At 46.3% G+C, this 21,650-nt stretch overlaps 2 protein-coding genes across 2 annotated transcripts; one reads left to right on the top strand and one right to left on the bottom strand.

Moving 5' to 3' along the window:
- The first annotated feature begins 6,687 nt into the window (after positions 1-6,687).
- LOC543239 (calmodulin-1) lies at positions 6,688-10,431 on the top strand. The gene is made up of 2 exons (XM_044500542.1): positions 6,688-6,915; positions 9,840-10,431. Exons 1-2 carry the CDS (start codon positions 6,840-6,842, stop codon positions 10,211-10,213), a joined length of 450 nt encoding a protein of 149 aa, XP_044356477.1. The 5' UTR covers positions 6,688-6,839; the 3' UTR covers positions 10,214-10,431.
- Positions 10,432-12,202: 1,771 nt separating this feature from the next.
- Positions 12,203-14,167, bottom strand: LOC123078141 (serine/threonine-protein kinase-like protein At5g23170). Its single transcript, XM_044500541.1, has one exon. It carries the CDS (start codon positions 13,608-13,610, stop codon positions 12,513-12,515), a length of 1,098 nt encoding a protein of 365 aa, XP_044356476.1. The 5' UTR covers positions 13,611-14,167; the 3' UTR covers positions 12,203-12,512.
- Positions 14,168-21,650: the final 7,483 nt, after the last annotated feature.

Raw genomic sequence — 21,650 nt, 5'->3', positions numbered from 1 at the left:
TCATTCACAACTGCTGGGTCCAACTCACACTCATCAATACAAATCACACCGGCTTCCGTTGTTTCTGCTGCTGGAGCAGGTGCTGGAGCATCACCATCTATGCCGAGATCAAAAGATGGTGCATCGCAGAACCCGTCACCATGATAAGACTTTGATCTTCGTATGGGTTCAAGGACCAGGGCATCTCCTTGCGGCACAAACACGGGTGCATCGTTCACTGACTTGGTTCGCAATAGTGTTGTAGTTGGCGGCCTTGGAGGCTTGCACCTACTTATAATGTTGAACACCTCCTCTTGTGTTAATGGTTGTTGAAAGTTAGCTCTTGGTGATGCAGGCTTGCTTGGCTGCTGTGTGCTAGCTCTTGGGACGGCAATTTGGTAGTAGGATCACCTCCTTTTGTGTTTGGCATTGAAGCATCACTATGAGTAGGCACCTTGGGGCTTGCAGTTGCAGTGGTGCCTTCCTGAGCAGCTGTGGTGGTTTTGACTGTGACTACGCTGCTAACTGACACATCAGTTGGAACACTGGTATCTGTAGTTGGCATCTTTCTAGTCTGAGTTGGCAGCAACCTAGCAGAACTTGGCACCCCTGCATCAATGGCCGCGGCTCGCAGTTCTCTCTCGTCTCAGAACCCCAAACCTTTTGTGGCCTGTTCCCCCTTTGTGCCCCTGGCAAACTTGACAATCTTTTGCTGCTTAGGTGGTTTTGGTGGGACTGTTGAAAGGGGAGTCTTCCCCTTGATCTGTTGAACTCCTGTGATGGTGGTTGGCTCTCTGCTCACTACAGTTGGCATATCAGTTTGAAGCACAACTTCCTTGACCATATTTACTTCAGCATCTGCACTCACCATCTTCTCCTTGGTTTGAGGCAACTGCAGATTCTTCTTCATTGAAACTTCTTTACGCTTCTGGACCACATGAGGGTTTGCCATGGATGCTGCCTTGCTCTTGCTGGAGCTTAGGTCTGGAAGCTGCTTCAAATATTGCTTGTATTTTTCCTTTGAATGAACCCAGTCAAGACCCTTTCCTGCTTCCTTCATGTCAATTTGATTCTTTTCAGCATCACTTGATAAGAACAGGCTATTGTCAATGGCAAAGTTGATCTTCTCACACATATCTTGGTCGCTAAAATCTGGCACAGGAAAGGTGGTTGGCAAAGCTGGCTTCAAGTTGCAGAGCTTGAACATATCAATGCCGCCCTGAGACTCTGCTTCGTCATTTTTCTTTGACTTTGGCAAATCCTTGTCTTTCCAGCAAGTTTTGTCAATCAACATCTGTAGTGTGCTCCTGCTACTCAATGAATTGCTGCTGCTGGCAGGGGTGGCAGAAGTGCTAGTCCTCCTGGATGTGTTGCCGCCTGTACCACCAGAACCAGGGGCATTGTCATCATCATCATCATCGCTGCTGCCGCTGCCTCCATTGGATCCCCCTTTATCATCACCATAACCATTCTCGTCTTCTTCATCGTCGTCTTCTTCCCTCTCACTGCCATCAACTGTTGCGCCTTTGTCTTCTCCCCTCTCACTGCCATCAACTGCTGCACCTTTGTCCCCGTCCCCCTCTTTGGCCTCACCTTCTTCTTCCTCCTCCTCTGCCTCACTATCTTCTTCCTTGTCCTCCTCCTCTCCTTTGTCCTCTTCTTCTTTGTCCTCCTCCTCCTCCTCCTCCTCCTCTGCATCTTCTTCATTGTCATCCTCATCCTTGTCCTCCTCCTTTGATTCATCCGCATCTGTGTCCTCGTCATCATCAACATCTATCGCTGCTTCCATTTCCTCATCTTCTTCTGACTCATCCTCAACAAACTCTTCTTCGTGTATAGTTGACCCCCGTCTCTTTCTTTTTGGAGCACGGCGTGACGCCCCGGTTTGCATTGATGGCTGCTGTACGTAAGGATCAATATCCGGTTCCTTGTCATCGATCTTGGCAACTGCTTCAATGAAGGTGCCAACCTGTTCAGTTACAGCCTTGCACAGGTCATTGACCACTTTCACAATCTTTGCCTTTTTCTGCATCAACACAAAAAAAGATTCAATACTGATTCAGGTAGAAAAAAAATAAAAAGTAAAATGCCTGTAACTCACCATGATGTGATAAGCAAAAACCGACTAATACACACTTTCTGGCCAACCAAAAACATGATTCTAGCCAACTACACATGCACTGTGGCACAAACTAAAAACATGCATTCTGCCAAGTTGATGTCAATGGTTGTAAACGAACACTTTGACTGTCTAAAAGAACATGTGCAACTACAGAAGCTTATATGTGCAACTGAACATACATCACAGCCAACTGAATCCTGTATTCTCACAACTACAAAAGTTATACATGTCCAACTGAACATACATCCCAGCCAAAAGAAAATGTTGGTAAGTGGTACAAATTTCTGTATGCAAAACACTAACCTGCGGATTGTAGGTTATTGGTAACTTGGATGCCACGAATGCTTCAGCTTGCAAAATTCCACCAAACAGTGGTGTCTGCTCCGTGCCTCTATACTCCTCTTTAAGCTGATGTAAAAAAAGAGAAAAAGAAAAGAACAAGGTTATCAAAACAGATTTGTGTGTTGAACGAAACCAAACATTATAACATGTGCAACTACAACAAGATACTGGGGTAGACAATTCGACTATACATATATGCAACTGAACAAAGACACAAAAACTGTGCAACCCACATGGCACCTAAAAAAAGTTTCTACCAATTGATGCCACACATCTGTGCAACAAGATTAGTAAAACTGTGCAACTTAAAAAAGATGGTGTGCCAATTTAAAATGAACATGTGTGCAGATGCCAAACTTAAAGCTACAAGTTGTGCAACTACATGCATTATTGTGCCAACTGATGACAGTTTTTTGTGCAATTTCCAAAAAAGTGACCAGACATCAAAAGAACATAAAAAAAAGACACTGTTGGAAAAAAACAAAGAGAACTCACTTGTAATTTGCCGAACACACCAGGAGAGATAGTATCCTTCTTGATCACCTTGGCAATTAGAGTACTATCCCATGCATTCGATCGTATCGCGCAGTTGCTTACTGGGATGTCATGGACGAGCGCATCAAGGTATAGTATCTGCACCAGACCCAACAAAAGAAAAGCCAAGTTTAGTTATTATTATGAGTATTTCAGCAAACTATAATTGCACAAAAGAACAAGAATAGATGGAAGTGGTCGTTTTCACTAACCATCAAGTGATACAAGCAGCAGCAGACAGTTTGCTTCTCCTGGTCGATGTTTCGGAAAGCTTCATTAATGTGTTCTGCTATAAAGAGGCAGATGTTTGTGTTCTTGAGCATTTGATGATCTAGCACAAGTTCGTAGCACTTTGGGCCGAGCTTCAAGGCCGTGGTTGGTGCTAGAAAAGTGCTGAAGGCAACCGCAAGCCAGGCCATAAAGAATGTGTCATCCGTTCTTCCAGCCATATCCTGAATCATCTTGAGCCATGTAGTGATCTGGGGATGAGAATTTCCAGTTATGTTGAAAGCCTGTCTGAATCTCCTAGTGGCATCCTTATCAACTAAATATCTGACTTTTGACCCCCGTTTGGGAGATGAAATACCCTCTGAACACTGTCAACATCGACACGAATCCTTCCCCTTCCTGGGAAAACCATTTCAGAGGTCTGTGGCTGGTAGGACTGCACCAGGAACTTAGTGAGGTCCGCTGGAAGTGTGTCTGATAAGTTCAATAGCCCCCCGAACAACCTCGAAACTAGTCTGACTTCTGTAGTGGGGTTAGAGAGGCGTTGAAATTTGCAAACCGCGCTGGTGATGCCCTTATCCCGCCCGCTTGTGATGGTCGCTCCACATCTTCCCCTGCAGCCACTTCAACTCCTTCACCGCTGGCCTGTTGATGAGAAGATAAAAACATTAAGGAAACATTAAACACAAGAGAAAAAAACAAGAATGAAAAAAAACTAGCAATCATCATTTGGATCAGTATTGGAAAAAAGCTATATATTCATAAAATGGATCATGCCAACTAATATGATGTATTTGTGCAACTAATAAAACTCATGAGGACAACTCAAGACTGCCAGTGTGCAACCTTAAAAAAAACTAAGAAAATATACGAGACCTGGCAACTACAAAAAGTTCTAGCGGATGTGCAACAATAAGAAATGATATTGCAACAAGATAACAAAAACTAAAAAAAGGTTTGCAAGAAACTGTTCAATAGCTCATAAACACACAAAAAATCACATACCTCAGCAACTGCTGCGGAAGATGCGACAGCTCCTCCAGCAACTGCTGCCTGCACAAAAAATTGACCAGTGATGTCAACTATAAAGTTGCCAACTTGTCAACTACAAGATGCCAACTAATGCCAACTGTATTTAGATCAAGATGACTAGAGATGTCAACTACAAGGTTGTTATTGACAAACTAAAAACAAAAATAGTGGTGCGAACTGCTGCATAATTTCATCAGCGTCTAAAAAGCGAGAAACACTTATATTCGAGAATTTACTTACCCTAGAAGATGACTCAGCTCCCTTTCCAAGTGCTGCACGTCTAGTCCGCTTTACAACGCGGAACTGATCAACATCCTAAGAAAAAATAAAAAACATGAGCATGGGAAAAAACAAAAAAATGTTATATGACCCAAACAAAACCGAAAAATGGGCTTGTGTCATCAGCATGCCACTTACCTCAACATCCTCTCCCTGCTCAACACTCCCCGCAGGTCGTGGCTGGCGATTAGTAGGACGCTTCGAGTTCCGGCGAAGCGACTGACTTCCAGAACGCTGATTAAGCAACCCAAAAGAAAACATGAAAAAAAGGACATTAGCATACGTGCACAAGTTGAAAACAACTAAAAACACAGAAAAAGTGAAAAAAATACATCTTCTTCATTGCCATCCGCATCTTCTCCTATTATAACCATTTTTGCCCTGCAGGAGGAAATACAACAAAAGAAAACATAGTTAGAAGATGCGGAAACAAACTAGAGAAATCATAGAAGGTTGCTTTGATCTGCAGACATCTACACATAAGCAGGACACATATTGCAAAAAACCAAAAAACATGTGGACAACCAACTACTACAATGATGCAGCCAACTGGGCAGTAAACCTTGTGCAAACTGGACAGCATATAAGCCAACTAACTATTTTCTGCCTAGGAATTACTTTCCAACTGTGACAAGTAATAACTAGGCAGAAAATAGTTAACTAAAGGCAACAAGCTCAGTAAGATAACTTGTGCAAACTGGAACAAGCAAAAAATGCGAAGCAAAAAATCCAGCAAAATAATTGGGTATACTATATTGAAAAATTAGCAACCATTAGTGCTAATTTGCAAAAAATAAGCGCCCCTAGTTGCACATGAGGGGAAACACATGAAAACAACCACATCCACAACAAAGACTTGCACATTGAGAAATATTAAATTGGAAAATTGGCAAGCATTGGTATTAATTTGCACAATCAAGGGGCCCTAGTTGCACAAAGCAGGAGAAAACACATGAACCACCACAGCCACCACAAGGCAGGTAGGGTAGACTATATTGGAAAATTGGCAAGCATTGGTGCTAAATTACACAAACAAGAGTCCCTAGTTGCACACAGCAGAGGGGGAAACAACAAAGCCAACTAAATAGAGCAACTAGCGCAAGTGTATAACATATGAACAGCCAACTAGTAAAAGTGATGCAGCCAACTGAGCAGGCAACTTGTGCAACTGAACACCGTATAGACAACCAACTAGTACAAACAGTGAGCCAACTGACCAAGACAACTGCTGCAACTGCAGAGCATATGGACAGCCAAGTACTATATGGACGCAGCCAACTGAGGAGAATTTTGTGCAACTAACCACTTAAATCTCTAAACACCAACTACAAAATCAGCCAATGCATTGCACACATCTAATACAACTTGCAGAATGACTAAGAATCATGAACAGATCTCAAACCCCTGCAAAATTGAACGGAACATGAACTAAACAGCCAAATCGCCCTAAAATCGCGCAACGAGCGCCGTGGACATGCATCCCTTCTACCTAACGACTACCGCGTACCCTGGCCAACTACACGTTGACCCTGGCCAGCCACCCCGTGCCGTGAACTACGCCTCCTTGTAGATCCCGACCACCGTTGGGCGCGTGCTACGAGATAGGAGAAGGGAACTCAACGTGACCAAAATCGAGGATAAGCGGGGGTAGTTCGCGCCGTTCCCGAACCCTAGAGAGCATTCCCCTCACATTTCGGCACCATCCGCGCTCCGCGAGATAGAGAGAGGGAGGAGAAGCATGTAGAAGTGGAGGGCGAGCATACCTCCGACGGCGAGGAGCACCAGCGATTCCCCCGCGAGGAGAACCACCCGCAAGCCGTCGCCGATCTAAGCACTCCGCCGCGACGCCCCGTTCGGTGGAGAGGATGGCGAGGAGGAAGACGAAGACGGAATGGGGAGAGGGCACGCTGCGGCGAGGGATTTCAGGCACAGATTTCGAAAACCGCCGCCCACGACCCCCACTACTCCCCTCCTCTACCGCTTACAGGTGGGCCTGCCCACGTCCGGATATGGACAACCGCCCACGACCGCGGTGCGGGGCCAATCCAGACCAGGTGGCACCTGGTGGATCTGGGCGCGATCGCTGGCGCGATCGAATGGCCAGGAATCAGCCGCCCGTTTTTGTTAGTTGGTGGCCGGCCGCTTTTTAGATTTTAGGAAGAAAAAAGCAGTAGAGCGTGATTTGAGCCGCGGTACAAAGGTTGCCCCTATCCGTATCCGGTCGCCTAAATATTTTCCTCCCTGTCGCCCTCCCTTTCCTCCACTCGCGCTTCGCTCTCAGATCCCTTCTCCTCCGTCTCGCCCGCGTGTTGGGATAGGAGCCATGGCGGACCAGCTCACCGACGACCAGATCGCCGAGTTCAAGGAGGCCTTCAGCCTCTTCGACAAGGATGGAGACGGTTCGATCCCCTCTCTGTTCTCCTCTTTCAACATGTGCTACTATATGATTTGCACGACTCCATTCGACGTGCGCGCACTCGCTGTAGTTGATGCGGCGCCTTGCACTGGCGCGTAGATGTCTTGGGTGGGAGATCTGATCGACGTAGCGTATATGCGTTTGCTGGTCCGAGTGGATCGCGGCGGGATTGGTTTGCGGGGTGCTCAAGATGCAGTAGATCTCGCACCCCCTTGTCTCCATTCCTTGTGGATTCTGGCTCCATACATTCTTGTCTTTCCAGCGCTGTCAGCCCGTCACCGTGCAGTGGTTCTGGTATTGCTGCGCCTTATGCTCGTCCGTTCCGGCTGATCGCTAAGCTGCCTGTCATAGCGAAGGCTTCAGCTGGCTGTTTGGTCGTTCTTTCAAGATCTCTTTCAGTGGAGCAACTGATGACCGTGCAAAGTTCCAAAAAAAGAAGTTCTACTAGGAAATAGGAAGAGATTGAATTATGAGAGAAGGTGGCATCATGGGGCTGCTGCGGTTAGCATGGGTCTACCGCCTACACATCTAGTGGTGTCTGCAGCTTAAGAAAACCGAGGGTGCAGCATGGGTGATCACACAGCATGGCCGGTGGCACTGTTGGTGCTGAGTAGGTTGCTAGAGCATGGTGGGTCACTAGTCATCAGTCGCTACTCTCTAGATTTAGCTAGAACAGCAGTGGCGAGGTGCGCTGCGAAGTGGTGTTAGGGTTATAGGATCATGTAATACCCCATAATTCTGTACTTATATGTTAGTAATGCGGAACTACTACCGACTTGGAATTTATCTAGGCATCTGGGTGTTTTTCTATGGATGCCATGGGCATAGGAGTGTGATAGCATGATTAAATTTTGCATGGCTTAAACTGCACATTTTCTTATCAGTGAAAGCAACATTGGAGTTTGTCTGGTTTTGCCTATCATGCTATGGTGGTGCTAGTGTAAGACTGATAACATGGAGAATGCAATTGATGGCTGGAATAGTTATTGGTATTAATGTTTACTGATTATGAAACATGTTGAAGTAACTTGCATGTTGCCAGCTTAATGCTTGACAGAAAATATATCTGTAGTTAGTTGCTTGCTGTTTGAAGATTTCTAGCCAACGGTTGATGCTAGGGAAACAAGAGCCGTGATCATACTGGTTAAGATTGATTCACAAATTTACATTAATTGTACATGGTTTTCTTATATCTCTTCCATGAAAACATTGTCAAATTGCATTTTGGTTATGCAAAAGTACCTAGACAAGGACCAAAATGCTTGAAGGAACTGATCAGATGCATCAATGATGGTCCTTGATTCTTCAAAAACACCACCATTACTCTAGAGGTTGCGTACAAAAGACCCAAAGTGGTCGGACCCTTCCCTGGACCCTGCACAAGCGGGAGCTACGTGCACTGGGCTGCCCGTGGCAGTTTTGGTATCACTAGCTTGTTGAATGTGTTTGTTGGCATGTTGTATGAGGACTAATATATTTATTGTAGTCAAGGTCTAAAGAAATGTCCTCTGCAACTTTGATTGTGTAGATTTGGATATTTGAAATATTAACTTATGATTTTCTTTTGTAAACTTGCTGATTATGTTAAAGGCATGACATTTGAACTTTCTAGGATCCATAGATCTTCTCTTGTATGATGAAAATCAAGATCTGTTGTAAATTTTAAGAGGATTCTCAAATATGTTTCCAATCTTGAAACTGTGAAAATGTTTTTTCTTGCGATAGAAAACTGTGGCATTGATTTGTGAAGTACTTGCAACTCAAAACAAATCTTTGCTGTAATAGGTCACATGTCTTAATCTTCTATCCGTTTGGGCTTTGGTACTGATCAAGTCGATAGAATGTTTACCCAAATAATTTTCTGGATAGTTGTGTTTCAAATATTCAAGCCTTGAATGTTCTTATGAAATTTCATCATTGTCCACTTAAACTGTATTTGTGTTTGTTTGCTACCCTTGAATGATTTCATGCACCCAAAATTCCAGATGAAGAAAGAGACTCTAACATTTGTTCTGACGGACCCAATCATTGGTCCATTACTGTCTTTTGCATTAGCATAGCTGAAATGATTTCTAAAGGTTAAATAAATGTAAATAGTATTTGTGTCCATTAAATACCCAAAAGTTAGTTATGTTCTTGTACCGCACATGCATGTGCAAATGTGGCTTCATGATGTGTTCATTACTTCTGTAAATTTCTACAAGATGATTTTGAAGATTCGCCCATTCTTAGCACATATGATATGATGATTTTATTGCACAAATTACTTGTGTTTTTCTGCATACTTGTGGGTTTTTGTATTCCCATCTAATAGGCAGTGTTTCAAGTGGGCAAGTCGAATCAAGTTGCACCTGACTGTGGCCAGGTGACTAGTCTGACTACTCTAGATGCTGACTAGTCGGTGACTACTCCCTCCGTCCCAAAATAAGTGTCTCAAGCTTAGTACAACTTTATACTAGAGTTAGTACAAAGTTAAGACACTTATTTTGGGACGGAGGGAGTATTTGACAATTAGCCAGGCCTGCTAGTCAGGGCAGTTAGACAGTCTGGCAATAGGTTTTCAAGTCGTACTTGGTGTGTCTGGTTTGAGCCCAAGCCAAACCCCACCAAATATTTGGCTTAGGTTTTGCCTGCCCATGTTTTGGACACTGTTGGCAAGATAATTGAAAGTGGGCTAAGGAGCATGGTCATGCCAAATTTTTGTCAGCTATCCAAGCAAGAACCAAAACTTCAGTCATGACCAAAGCATTCCTATAGTCGATGTTAAGACCTCTTTTATTGCGCACAGAATTGAATTGCTGACATAAATCTCTGGGGCATTTCATTCTTGAACAGTATTACCATTGCATATATATTTGTAGAAGCAGTTAAGTTATTAGACTAAAAAACTGCTGGCCTCCTGAACAGGCTGCATCACCACCAAGGAACTTGGAACTGTGATGCGCTCGCTGGGGCAGAACCCCACTGAGGCAGAGCTTCAGGATATGATCAATGAAGTGGATGCTGATGGCAATGGAACGATTGACTTTCCTGAGTTCCTTAACCTGATGGCACGTAAGATGAAAGACACCGACTCCGAGGAGGAGCTTAAGGAGGCTTTCCGTGTGTTTGACAAGGACCAGAATGGTTTCATCTCGGCAGCTGAACTCCGCCATGTCATGACCAACCTTGGTGAGAAGCTGACAGACGAGGAGGTGGATGAGATGATCCGTGAGGCTGATGTCGATGGTGATGGCCAGATCAATTACGAAGAGTTTGTGAAGGTGATGATGGCCAAGTGAGCTGCCATACTAAGCTAGTTCTATCTCGATGTTAGCAGCTAGTTTAGCCTTGAAAACTGACAGCACTTGGTACTACTGTTAAGTCCAGTGAATGAACATATTGCTCGCTCTTCCTTTCTTCTCAGGGATGTTGAGAATTTCGTTTGGATTTTCCTGCAGTTGTATTACCTTTGTACAATGTAGCTTTCTTTCCAAATTGAGATCATGAATTTGCTGTAGCTTATGCCTTCATGGTATCAAGTTGCATGGATGTCTGATATTTTGTGTGTGTGTGTGTGTGTGTGTGTGTGTGTGTTATCAACTTCTTGGGGTGCAGGATTTCGTTGTGGTTTACCAGTAGTGATGTAGACAATGTAGTACATCTCACATAAATGCTCGGTCATGGAGTTTTTGTTTGAAAAGCTGACTGCAGATATCATGATTGCGCATTTCGTCGAAATTATGCCTTAGCCAGTCTTCTTCACATATACGACTACTTTGCTTCTCTTGCCTTTCCTCTTTTGCAAAAGTCAATCTGTGCATTATATTCTACATCTTCTCCAGCCATTTAGTATGGCTCTTCTGTCCCTTTTGCATCTCGCGATTTAAAATTCGGTCACCTGTATTAAATTGGAAAAGGTGGGAATAATGCTGGAATTCGCGTTGGTTCTCTTGTTTTCTAAAGAACAGTTGCTGGAAAACGACAGTCGCTGATTTTTCCTCCGTAAACAAAAAGCGCGCAAGAAATCTCAAGCAAGCATTATTCAACTATGAATTTGTCAAATCAATTATGTCCTGCCGACCGAATCATCTACGGAGTTCCCGGCTTTATTTTTCTCCCCAGCAAATAAAATACTTTTCAAGCTTGAACAACACAAATAATGGACAAACCAAATGAGTAGTAGATTATAGTATTATACCTATTAAACAAAACAAAATAAGATGCACCTGCACGGAAAGGCTTGCCAAATTTCTTTTCTAAGAGGGAATCCATTTTACACGCCCATTTGCAGTGTTTTTTCAATCACATCGAACCTAGTTATAAGTTTGATTCCCTGCAATTTATTCCATCTTATCTGGAGCACTCATTTGTCCTCTGATCACACACAAAAACAAGGAGTATAACTCTGATGGATTTAACATGCTGTCCATGTACATTTCCTCAATGTCATTAGCTCCACCCTTAATCTACACAAGGAAAAAATCATCCCATCTCTCACCGACAAATGGTGGCATGCATCTATCATTCTCGACTGGTATAATCTCTTGTCAGTTGCGTCTCCTCGACGGGACGTTTTGAGATAATAAACTCATTTTCATCGAGAAATGTAGCAGAAAATTGTACTCCCTCCGTTCGGAATTACTTGTCATAAAAATAGATGTATCTATAATTAAAATATATTTAAATACATTCAATTTTTTAAACAAGTAATTTCGAACGGAGGGAGTAAGAAAAAGAAAGCAAATTGCATTAAGAAAAGCAGACCCTCAGCAGTATTATATATACTCCTACTACTTAATAGGCAAACTTTAACGGGTGGGCAGTGCCTCGATCAGACTAGATTAACTCCGGCGCGTCGTCCATCATCTTTGGGAGCGTATCAGCCCAAGAACTGCATGCAGTCAGCTTTTGTAGTTACACATGTACAGTATGTGCACTGTGCCTGCAGTTGGAGCAAAATAATGGCCATCTCATGGCCAAAGCAAAAGTCTACTAGCTGCTACTGCCCAACCCTGGGTTAACCTGAATCCATGAGCTTCCCGTGCCCAATTTCCTAGCTTCCAGCAGAACCTGCCCTAGTTTGACATGAGTACTAGGCAGGCCAGCTATCCAGATACTACTACCGTTATTTTGTCACACACAAACATAATAAACTCTCTCCCATCAAAAAAAGTGTCGTGGTTTTAGTTTAAATTCAAACTAAAATCACGACACTTATTTTGGACCGGAGCCCGTTTTGACAGAGTTTTCGCAAAGGGTTATTTTGACTTATGTGACACATACAGAGATGAAGAAATGGATGACCTTTTTGTTCAAGTCAAAACCAGGAGGCCCAGAGATTCAAACATGTGGGTAGGTTCTCCTTACAAGTTATCTCATCAGCAAATTCCAAGACAGTGTGTATGTACATGCCCAGTCAAACAGTCATACATTAACTAATCCAGTAGATCAGTAGATGAACAACTCCGGGAATAATTAACCTAACTAACAATAGCAATCCCAGTAAACTGATCACGCGAAACAATCCAAATCTTGCACGGTTTGTAGAAAAAATATTCTGGAACGGGCACCTAAAGCATTGAGTTTTGCTGGGTCAGCCTATCTGACTCGTATGCTGTTGGACCGCGATGGTAGATGGCACGAGTCCGCGCGGCTTGGTGCGCCGCCCCCCTCCGACGACCCCGACAGCTCGGTGCACTCGACCTTGCTCCTCCGCGTCGTCTTCACGCGCAGTTGTATCCCCCACGACACGACGCGCCTGCACACCCTGTCCACCACGTCCCTCCCGCGGCGGTGCCACCCGCCGCTCTCCAGGGCGCCGCGCAGCTCGGAGGCCACCTCCGCCATCGCTGGCCGGCGCTCCACGCTCTCCGACACGCACCGCGCGGCCACGGACAGGACCCTGGCGATCGCGGCCTCGGCGTCGGTGCCGGGAGCGGGCGCGGCCACCCTCCCGTCGAACACCTGGCGCGCCAGCCCGGCGCCGATCAGCGGCAGCGCCCACGCGACGATGGACGACGGGGAGGCGTTCACGTCCATCACCTTGCGCCCGCTGATGAGCTCCAGGAGCACCACGCCGAAGCTGAACACGTCGCTCTCGGGCCCCAGCCGGCCGGGCTCCGTGTAGCTCGGGTCCAGGTACCCCATCGTGCCAGCCGGCGCCGGCCTCGGCGCGCCCGCGGCGGCGACCCTGACCGCGAGGCTGAAGTCGGCGAGGCGGGCGCGGCCGTCGCGGCCGAGCAGGACGTTGGCCGTCTTGACGTCCCGGTGTATGATGCGGGGCGCGGCGCCGTGGAGCGCGCGCATGGCCCGCGCCACGTCGAGCGCGATCTCCACGCGGCGCGGCCACGGCGGCGGCCTCGGGGACCGGTGCAGCAGGTCGTGCAGCGAGCCGTTGGGCATGAACTCCATGACGAGAAGCGGCGACCGCCCCGCCGCCGCCACCGCGCCGACGAGGGTCACGACGCCCGGGTGGTGGCGCGCGGCCGTGAGCACGGCGATCTCGTTGGCGAGCTTGGCCTCCCCCTGCGGGTGCGAGGCCTTCTTGACGGCGACGGTGACGAGCCTCCTGCCGTGGCCGGCGCCGCACCTGAGCCTGGCCCTGTAGACGCAGCCGTGGCTGCCCTTGCCGACGACGTTCTTGGCCGCGAAGCCGCCGGTCGCCGCCTCGATCTCCTGGTAGGAGAACTCCTTCATGCTCTTGGCGTGTTGCTACCTGCTGCCTACTGACTGACCTACGGTCGGGTTCTTGGTGGTGCAATGGCAGTGCCGTGTGTGAGCGGAGTGTACAAGCAACAAAATGCTCGCTGCTCGCAAAGCACTAGGAGTAGCAGTAGCAACTAGGCAGGGAATAAAGGGAAAAAGAAGAGGCGAGGAAAGGTAAAGGCAATGGATCAAAGGTGGTAAAGGTTGGTGATTACGTGTTTTTTAGAGGGAGGGAGGGGGCGGATTTTGGAGAGGGATGATGATGCTTTTGCTTGGTCTCCTAAAGGATGATGAAATTTGTCTTCGTAACAAGGAGAAAACAAAACAACAGACCAAGAAAGCAAATATGGATTACTTGCTGTCTCTGCCTCTTCCTCACCCTCCCCTCTTGTATCTACTGCACCGTCTAAATATAAAAGATGGAAAAAGGCGGTGACACGGCGGGTCGTGGTTCGGGTCGTCGAGGAGTGGTTGCGATGGGTACAAGATCCTCTCAGCAACACAACAAAATCAGCAGCAGAGGATGACTATTGTCAGCGCCGAATGTGGGCGGGCGGGCGGGCGGTCCGGTTTTCATGGCACGGATACATATATATACCCTTGTTGGGGCGACGCCCCCACCTGATCACGATGTGACGGGGGGAGAACTGATTGACTGACTAGCTTTAGGTTTGTTTGGTTGGTTGGTTGTTGTGATATTCTTCCTACGTAGCCACCCAAACCTCAATCACCATGTACTACGAACAGAGGACCAGACTGTTTTGTTCCAGGTCAAATAGTCGTGACATGTTGGCATCCCACAAAAAGATACGTGCTTAACACTCGTCCTTTAGGCTAGTCATAGTGGGAGTAACTTAAAGACGGGGCGTCGACCCGTTGGCTGGACAGCTAAAGTTGCTGTCAGCTCATCCGAGTTTGAGTCCCGGCACGGAAGCGCGGTGTTCACGGAGTTTCTCCTATAAAAAATTGCTAACGAGGGTTAGCCCTTGGATTGGTCTCATTTTTTTATAGTGGGAGTAACTTAGCAAGTAAGATAGCGCACTCCCAATTTTTTTTGCTTATGTGGCATGTAGTTAGTGAGAAGTGGTAACATAATATGTTACTGTAACATAACGCTTTCTAAGACAAGACGAGTCTACAAGCTAATTAATGAAGTCCTCTATGACACTACTACTATGTTACTTTGCACTATGAAGGTACTAATTTAGACTAGTGTGACACTAGTGCAAGTTACTCCCCACTATGACTAGAGTTGGTCATAGTGGAAGTAACATAAGGCTAACTGAAAATGCAACATAAGTTACTCCAACTATGACCAACCTTAGATTTAACATAAGGCTATATATACCCCTCCACCCCCTTCTTCATTTGTGAGATAGCCATCAGAACGTGTCTACACTTTCACCATACATTTTCTGAGAGAGAATCACCTACTCATGTGTTGAGATCAAGATATTCCAATGCTACCACAAGAATCTTGATTTCTAGCCTTCCCCAAGTTGCTTTCCACTCAAATCATCTTTCCACCATAGCCAAATCTGAAAGAGAGGGTTGAGTGCTGGGGAGACTATCATTTGAAGCACAAGAGTAAGGAGTTCATCATCAACACAACATTTACTACCTTTTGGAGAGTGGTGTCTCCTAGATTGTTAGGTGTCGCTTGGGAGCCTCCGTCAAGATGTGGAGTTGAACCAAAAAGTTTGTAAGGGCAAGGAGGTCGCCTACTTCGTGAAGATCTACCCGAGTGAGGCAAGTCCTTCGTGGGCGATGGCCATGCCGGGATAGACAAGGTTGCTTCTTCGTGGATCCTTCGTGGGTGGAGCCCTCCGTGGACTCGCGTAGCCGTTACCCTTCGTCGGTTGAAGTCTCCTCAACATGGATGTACGATAGCACCACCTATCGGAACCACGCCAAAAATCTTCGTGTCTCCATTGCGTTTGCCTTCTCCAAACCCTTCCACTTATCTTCATTTGCAATGTTTTACTTTCCGCTGCTACACTCTTAGAATTGCATGTGTATGTTAATTGCTTGACTTGTGCTAATTGCTAAAATCTTCCCATAACTAAAATTGGGAAAATAATTGATTTTTATTTGGTCAAGTAGTCTAATCACGCCCTAGACATACTTACGATCCTACAAGTGGTATCAGAGCTTTGGTGTCCATTTGCCTTGATTTCCATAGCTTTGGTGATCATAGCCTTGGTTTTACAACCCAGGAGAGTATGGCGTCTAGCGAGGGAAATTACGACCGTAGAGGTCTGTGACGCCCCCGATGTGACCGTACACTAATCATGCACGCAAATGTGTACGATCAAGATCAGGGACTCACGGAAGATATCACAACACAACTCTACAACATAATTAAGTCATACAAGCATCATAATACAAGCCAGGGGCCTCGAGGGCTCGAATACAAGTGCTCGATCATAGACGAGTCAACGGAAGCAACAATATCTGAGTACAAACATAAGTTAAACAAGTTTGCCTTAAGAAGGCTAGCACAAACTGGAATACAGACCGAAAGAGGCGCAGGCCTCCTGCCTGGGATCCTCCTAAACTACTCCTGGTCGTCGTTAGCGGGCTTCACGTAGTAGTAGGCACCTCCGGTGTAGTAGGAGGCGTCGTCGACGGTGGCGTCTGGCTCCTGGGCTCCAGCATCTGGTTGCGACAACCAGGTAGAAAGGAAAAGGGGGAAAAGAGGGAGAAAAGCAACCGTGAGTACTCATCCAAAGTACTCGCAAGCAAGGAGCTACACTACATATGCATGGGTATATGTGTAAAGGGCCGTATCGGTGGACTGAACTGCAAAATGCTAGAATAAGAGGGGAGATAGCTAATCCTGTCGAAGACTACGCTTCAGGCCACCTCCATCTTTGTAACGCCCACGATGCGGCTATATCTCCCACGTGTCGAGGCACGACTTAGAGGCATAACCGCATTGTGGTTTGTCGCAAGAAGGGTCATCTTCACACAATCCCATGTAATGAACAAGAATGGGATAAAGAGTTGGCTTACAATCGTCACTTCACACTACATAAATAAATCATACATCAGTCAGAGTACACACATAGGTCCGACTACGGAACCAAAAGAAAACAAGACAACCCCAAATGCTAGATCCCTGATCGTCCCAACTGGGCTCCACTACTGATCAACAGGAAACGAAACATAGAAATGACCAAGGTCCTCGTCGAACTCCCACCTGAGCTCGGTTGCGTCATCTGCACTAGTATCATCGGCACCTGCAACTGTTTTGGAAGTATCTGTGAGTCACGAGGACTCAGCAATCTCACACCCGCGAGATCAAGACTATTTAAGCTTATAGGAAAGGATGGGGTAATGAGGTGGAGCTGCAGCAAGCACTAAGCATATATGGTGACTAACATACGCAAATAAGAGCGAGAAGAGGAGCAACGGAACGGTCGTCAACTAGTAATGATCCAGAAGTGATCCTGAACTCCTACTTACGTCAAACATAACACAAGAACCGTGTTCACTTCCCGGACTCCGCCGAAAAGAGACCATCACGGCTACACACACGGTTGATGTATTTTAATTAAGTCAAGTGTCAAGTTCTCTACAACCGGATATTAACAAATTCCCATCTGCCACATAACCGCGGGCACGGCTTTCGAAATATAATACCCTGCAGGGGTGTCCCAACTTAGCCCATTATAAGCTCTCACGGTCAATGAAGGATATTCCTTCTCCCGGGAAGACCCAACCAGTCTCGGAATCCCGGTTACAAGACATTTCGACAATTGTAAAACAAAACCAGCAAAGCTGCCCGGTGTGTCGACAATCCCGATAGGAGTCGCACGTATCTCGTTCTCAGGACACACCGGATAAGCGAAGCGTACAGGTACCGACGTAACCCAAGTTGCCAAGGGATGGTCCCGCACGGTGCTCTAGTTTGGACCAACACTTAGACTAGCACTGGCCCGGGGGGGGGGGGTAAAATAAAGATGACCCTCGGGATGCGCGACTCCCAAGGGAAAAAGGCTAGGTGAGGCAAATGTAAAACCAAGGTTGGGCCTTGCTGGAAGAGTTTTATTCAAAGCGAACTGTCAAAGGGGTCACATAAATCACCCAACCGCGTAAGGGACGCAAAATCAAGGAACATAACACCGGTATGACGGAAACTAGGGCGGCAAGAGTGGAACAAAACACCAGGCATAAGGCCGAGCCTTCCACCCTTTACCAAGTATATAGATGCATTAATTAAGATAAGAGATATTGTGATATCCCAACATATCCATGTTCCAACATGGAACAAACTTCATCTTCACCTGCAACTAGCAACGCTATAAGAGGGGCTGAGCAAAAGCGGTAACATAGCCAAACAACGGTTTGCTAGGAAAGGTGGGTTAGAGGCTTGACATAGCAATATGGGAGGCATGATATGGCAAGTGGTAGGTAGCGCGGCATAGCAATAGAGCGAACAACTAGCAAGCAAAGATAGAAGTGATTTCGAGGGTATGGTCATCTTGCCTGAGATCCCGCAAGGAAGAAGAACGAGTCCATGAAGAAGACAAACGGATGTAGTCGAACGAATCCTCACAACTCCGGAACGAAACCGAAGCTAATGAGAGAAGCAACCCGAAAAGAAACAAACAACATAGTAAACACACAATCATAAACATGGCATGATGCACAAACAAGTATGATGCATGTCCGGTTTAAAGAGGCATGGCATGGCAAAGTGCAACAAACAATACTACAAATTAAATGGAGCTCAATATGCAACGAGTTGCATATTGACAAAACACCACATCAATTATTTAGTTCTCTCCCATTTATGTACCCAACAATATTAACTGTTATTAAACATGGCAAGAGGTGAAGCATAGTAAGACTATCTATCTAGGCAAGTTTAAATGAGGCCGGAACAACAAACAACAATTCCGGAAAATCCTCATATGCATATTGTAGATTTGGTACTGTTCTACCTAAAACCATATTTTATTGTTGTTAAACAGGAAAATAAAGTGCAACATGTTAATCTATGCATTTTTCTAGGGATAATTAGATTTATGCCCCTAGTTGTGTCCCACTCGTCTGTTTTACCCCTAATTCCCAAAAGTCACCAGTTCTGTCCAAGTCACTTTGCTACTCTTATGCTTTTGCCCTTTGACCATTTGACCGTCAGTTTGAAAACTTCATAACTAATTCATACTAAATCAGAAAAATGCAAATAAGATACCAAAATGTTCAGAAAAACATCACCTATATGTCAGTGTCATTTGCATTCATGAAAAAAGTGTTGGAAAGTGCACATCCGAGTTTTAGCTCTTTTGATACCACCATGAATAGTGAACTCTAAAAAATTCAAAAAAATTCAAAAAAAATATGGTGGCGAAGAACAACAAATGTTCTAAGTGCTTGCCAAGTTTCATTAGGGAACGACATTCGTGGAAGTTGTGGCAAAAAATAATCTATTTTGGAGTGCTGATTGTTTTTTTTGCCGCGGCACCCATGAATGCTATTCCCTAATGAAACTTGGCAGGCAATTAAAACATTTATCATTCTTTGCCACCAATTTTTTTTATTTTTTTGAACTTTTTTAGATTTTACTATTCATGGTGGTAGCATAAGAGCTAAAACTCGGATGGGCACTTTCCAACACTTTTTTCATAAATGCAAATGACACTGACATATAGGTGATGTTTTTCTGAACATTTTGGTATCTTATTTGCATTTTTCTGATTTAGTATGAATTAGTTATGAAGTTTTCAAACTGATGGTCAAACGGTCAAAGGGCAAAAGCATAATAGGAGCAAAGTGACTTGGACAGAACCAGTGACTTTTGGGAATTAGGGGTAAAACAGACGAGTGGGACACAACTAGGGGCATAAATCTAATTATCCCATTTTTCTACCCCATTTACATATAAAGTTTATTAAATTCCGAGTTACGGTTAATTAGTTATGAAATAAATCATTTTAACATGGCATTCGAGCAAACTTAACCAAACAGCATTTTAAACATTTTAAACATGGATGAGAGTGGCATATTATAAAACTAGATGAAATTCTAAGCACTTTTCATATATAAATTATTTACATATGATGCATGGTTATTCAGTTATAAAATGCATGAACAACAAGGGGTAATCTATAAATATGCAGTTTTTTCTGGAAATAGCGAAATTCGTTCATAGCAGAAAAAAATATACATCGGGCCAAAACTGAGTTGTACTGGGCTGAGGGGAGTTGCTCACATTGGGCTACAGGGAACTGGGCCTTGGGGATCACGGTGACGGGCCAAGGGGAGGCACCGCTGGGCCTGGCGCGACCCACGAGCAGCCGGATCGGTCAACGGGCGAGGGGCGGGCGAGATGCTCTGCTCGTTACTGAAGAACGAGCAATAGAAGCAGCGGCAGGTTCACGGCGATGCAGAAGACGGCGCCGGGGAGGTTCTGGCGACGGGGTCGGTGGGAACCAGCGAGGAGAAGGACTCCGGCGAGAGTGAAGCTCCTCCCGTGGACGCATCAGAGAGAGAGAGAGAGAGGGAGACGTGTGAGAGATAGAAGGTGAAGGGGAAGGAAGAAACAGGGGCACGGGCGCGGCTTGGCTCACCGGAGCTTCGCCATAGGCGTGCGGGCACGGCGGCGCTGCCGGAGGAGATGCAGGCGACGGGGAGGGGCTGGACGAGGAGGAGGGCCTTCCTGGAGGAGGGCCCCGGCGGCGGAGAAGCTCCAGTGCGGCGGCTTGGCGTTCGATTTGGAGCAGGGAAGCAGAGGCGGGGCGAGGGACTTGGCGCAGCAACGGGAAGATGGAGGTCGTCGGCGGCACTTAGCGGCGGGGACGGCTGGAGGCGGTCAACGCGCGCGGTCGTGCGAGCACGGGAGGTGCAGAACCTTGCACCGGCGACCATGGCAGCAGGGGCGAGCCCCGTACGTTTCCTGGCACAGGAGAAAACAAACGAGGGAGAGAGTTTAGAGGAGGTAGGAGAGGAAAACAGGGGAGAGGAAAAGGAGGCCGGCGGCGACTCATCTGCTAGGTCCGGTGCTCCGGCTAGCGGCGACTGAAGATCGAAGAGGAGCTCCTCTCTTTGGGTTCGGGCGAGGCAAGGAGGAGGGATCGCTCGGGCAGGAGATGGCCAGGGATCGAGTGGAGGCGCGGGGAGGTGGATTTGGATTGGGGCGAGTGGGGTGGATGGATTGGATCGGGGATCCCGAGGAAGGGGGAGACCAGGTGGAGCTAGTGGCGGCGGAGAGGAGAATGGATTGGACAGCTCCCTAGAAATTAGGGTTCGGTCTGATTAAATAGGCAGGGACTGGGTAGGGCTAATCCGGCCCGTCCGATTATAATCGGCCGGTCGTAAATAAATAGGTTAGGTAGCCCGAATAATAAAACGGAGATGTTTTATAGATGTTAGGGGATGATCCGGACCCATCGGTAACAACAACCCGGGTCGGGTTCGGGACAATTTTCGGACGCGCGCGAGGGGTGGTCTGAGAGGGGTCGACAAAGACAAAGTCTCTGACAAAAGGCCCCGGAGAAGACAAGAGAGAAAACGAGGAGCAACGTTGCAAGTGTGGTTGGTCTCGAAAGGGACAACGATAGCAAGGGGGGACGCGGCAACTATGAGCGGATGCAGGTTTTAAAAACAATGACGGCAACGAGGTGCCGATGCATTGCGGATGATGCCATGATGAAATGCAACAAACAAATAAATACACACAACAACAACGAAGAACATTGAAGGCTTCTGGAGCCTCTGTCTCGGGGCGTTACAACACTCCACCACTACGAGAGGATCTCGTCCCGAGATCTAGGATGGCACCGGGGAGAAACGGAAGAGGAACAGGTAAAACAAGTTGCTTCTTTGACAAACTAGTGAAACCACGAACCTTGGGAGATTGAACGAATTAAAAGAGAGAATACAACGAAGATGAACAAAGTTGGAAACAATCCGTTAGGAAAGAGGAACAAGGAACATTACGGGAACCTTGTAGGTTGAGAGACATAAGAAAAGGGTTACAATGGGCAAGAAGTACATGCAAGCACTCCGGTTGAAATGAGATGT

This window comes from Triticum aestivum, chromosome 3D, assembly GCF_018294505.1.
Source record: "Triticum aestivum cultivar Chinese Spring chromosome 3D, IWGSC CS RefSeq v2.1, whole genome shotgun sequence".
NCBI lineage: Eukaryota > Viridiplantae > Streptophyta > Magnoliopsida > Poales > Poaceae > Triticum > Triticum aestivum.
The sequence above is the reverse complement of the archived record's forward strand: the minus strand, read 5'-3'. Positions and strand labels throughout refer to the sequence as shown.

What these genes read in the sequence shown, in the direction of transcription:
- LOC543239 (XM_044500542.1), top strand. Translation starts at nt 6,840, where the DNA reads ATGGCGGACCAGCTCACCGACGACCAGATCGCCGAGTTCAAGGAGGCC. An exon ending in CTTCGACAAGGATGGAGACG is followed by an intron (nt 6,916 to 9,839) that starts GTTCGATCCCCT and finishes CCTCCTGAACAG; the next exon opens with GCTGCATCACCACCAAGGAA.
- LOC123078141 (XM_044500541.1), bottom strand. Translation starts at nt 13,610, where the DNA reads ATGAAGGAGTTCTCCTACCAGGAGATCGAGGCGGCGACCGGCGGCTTC.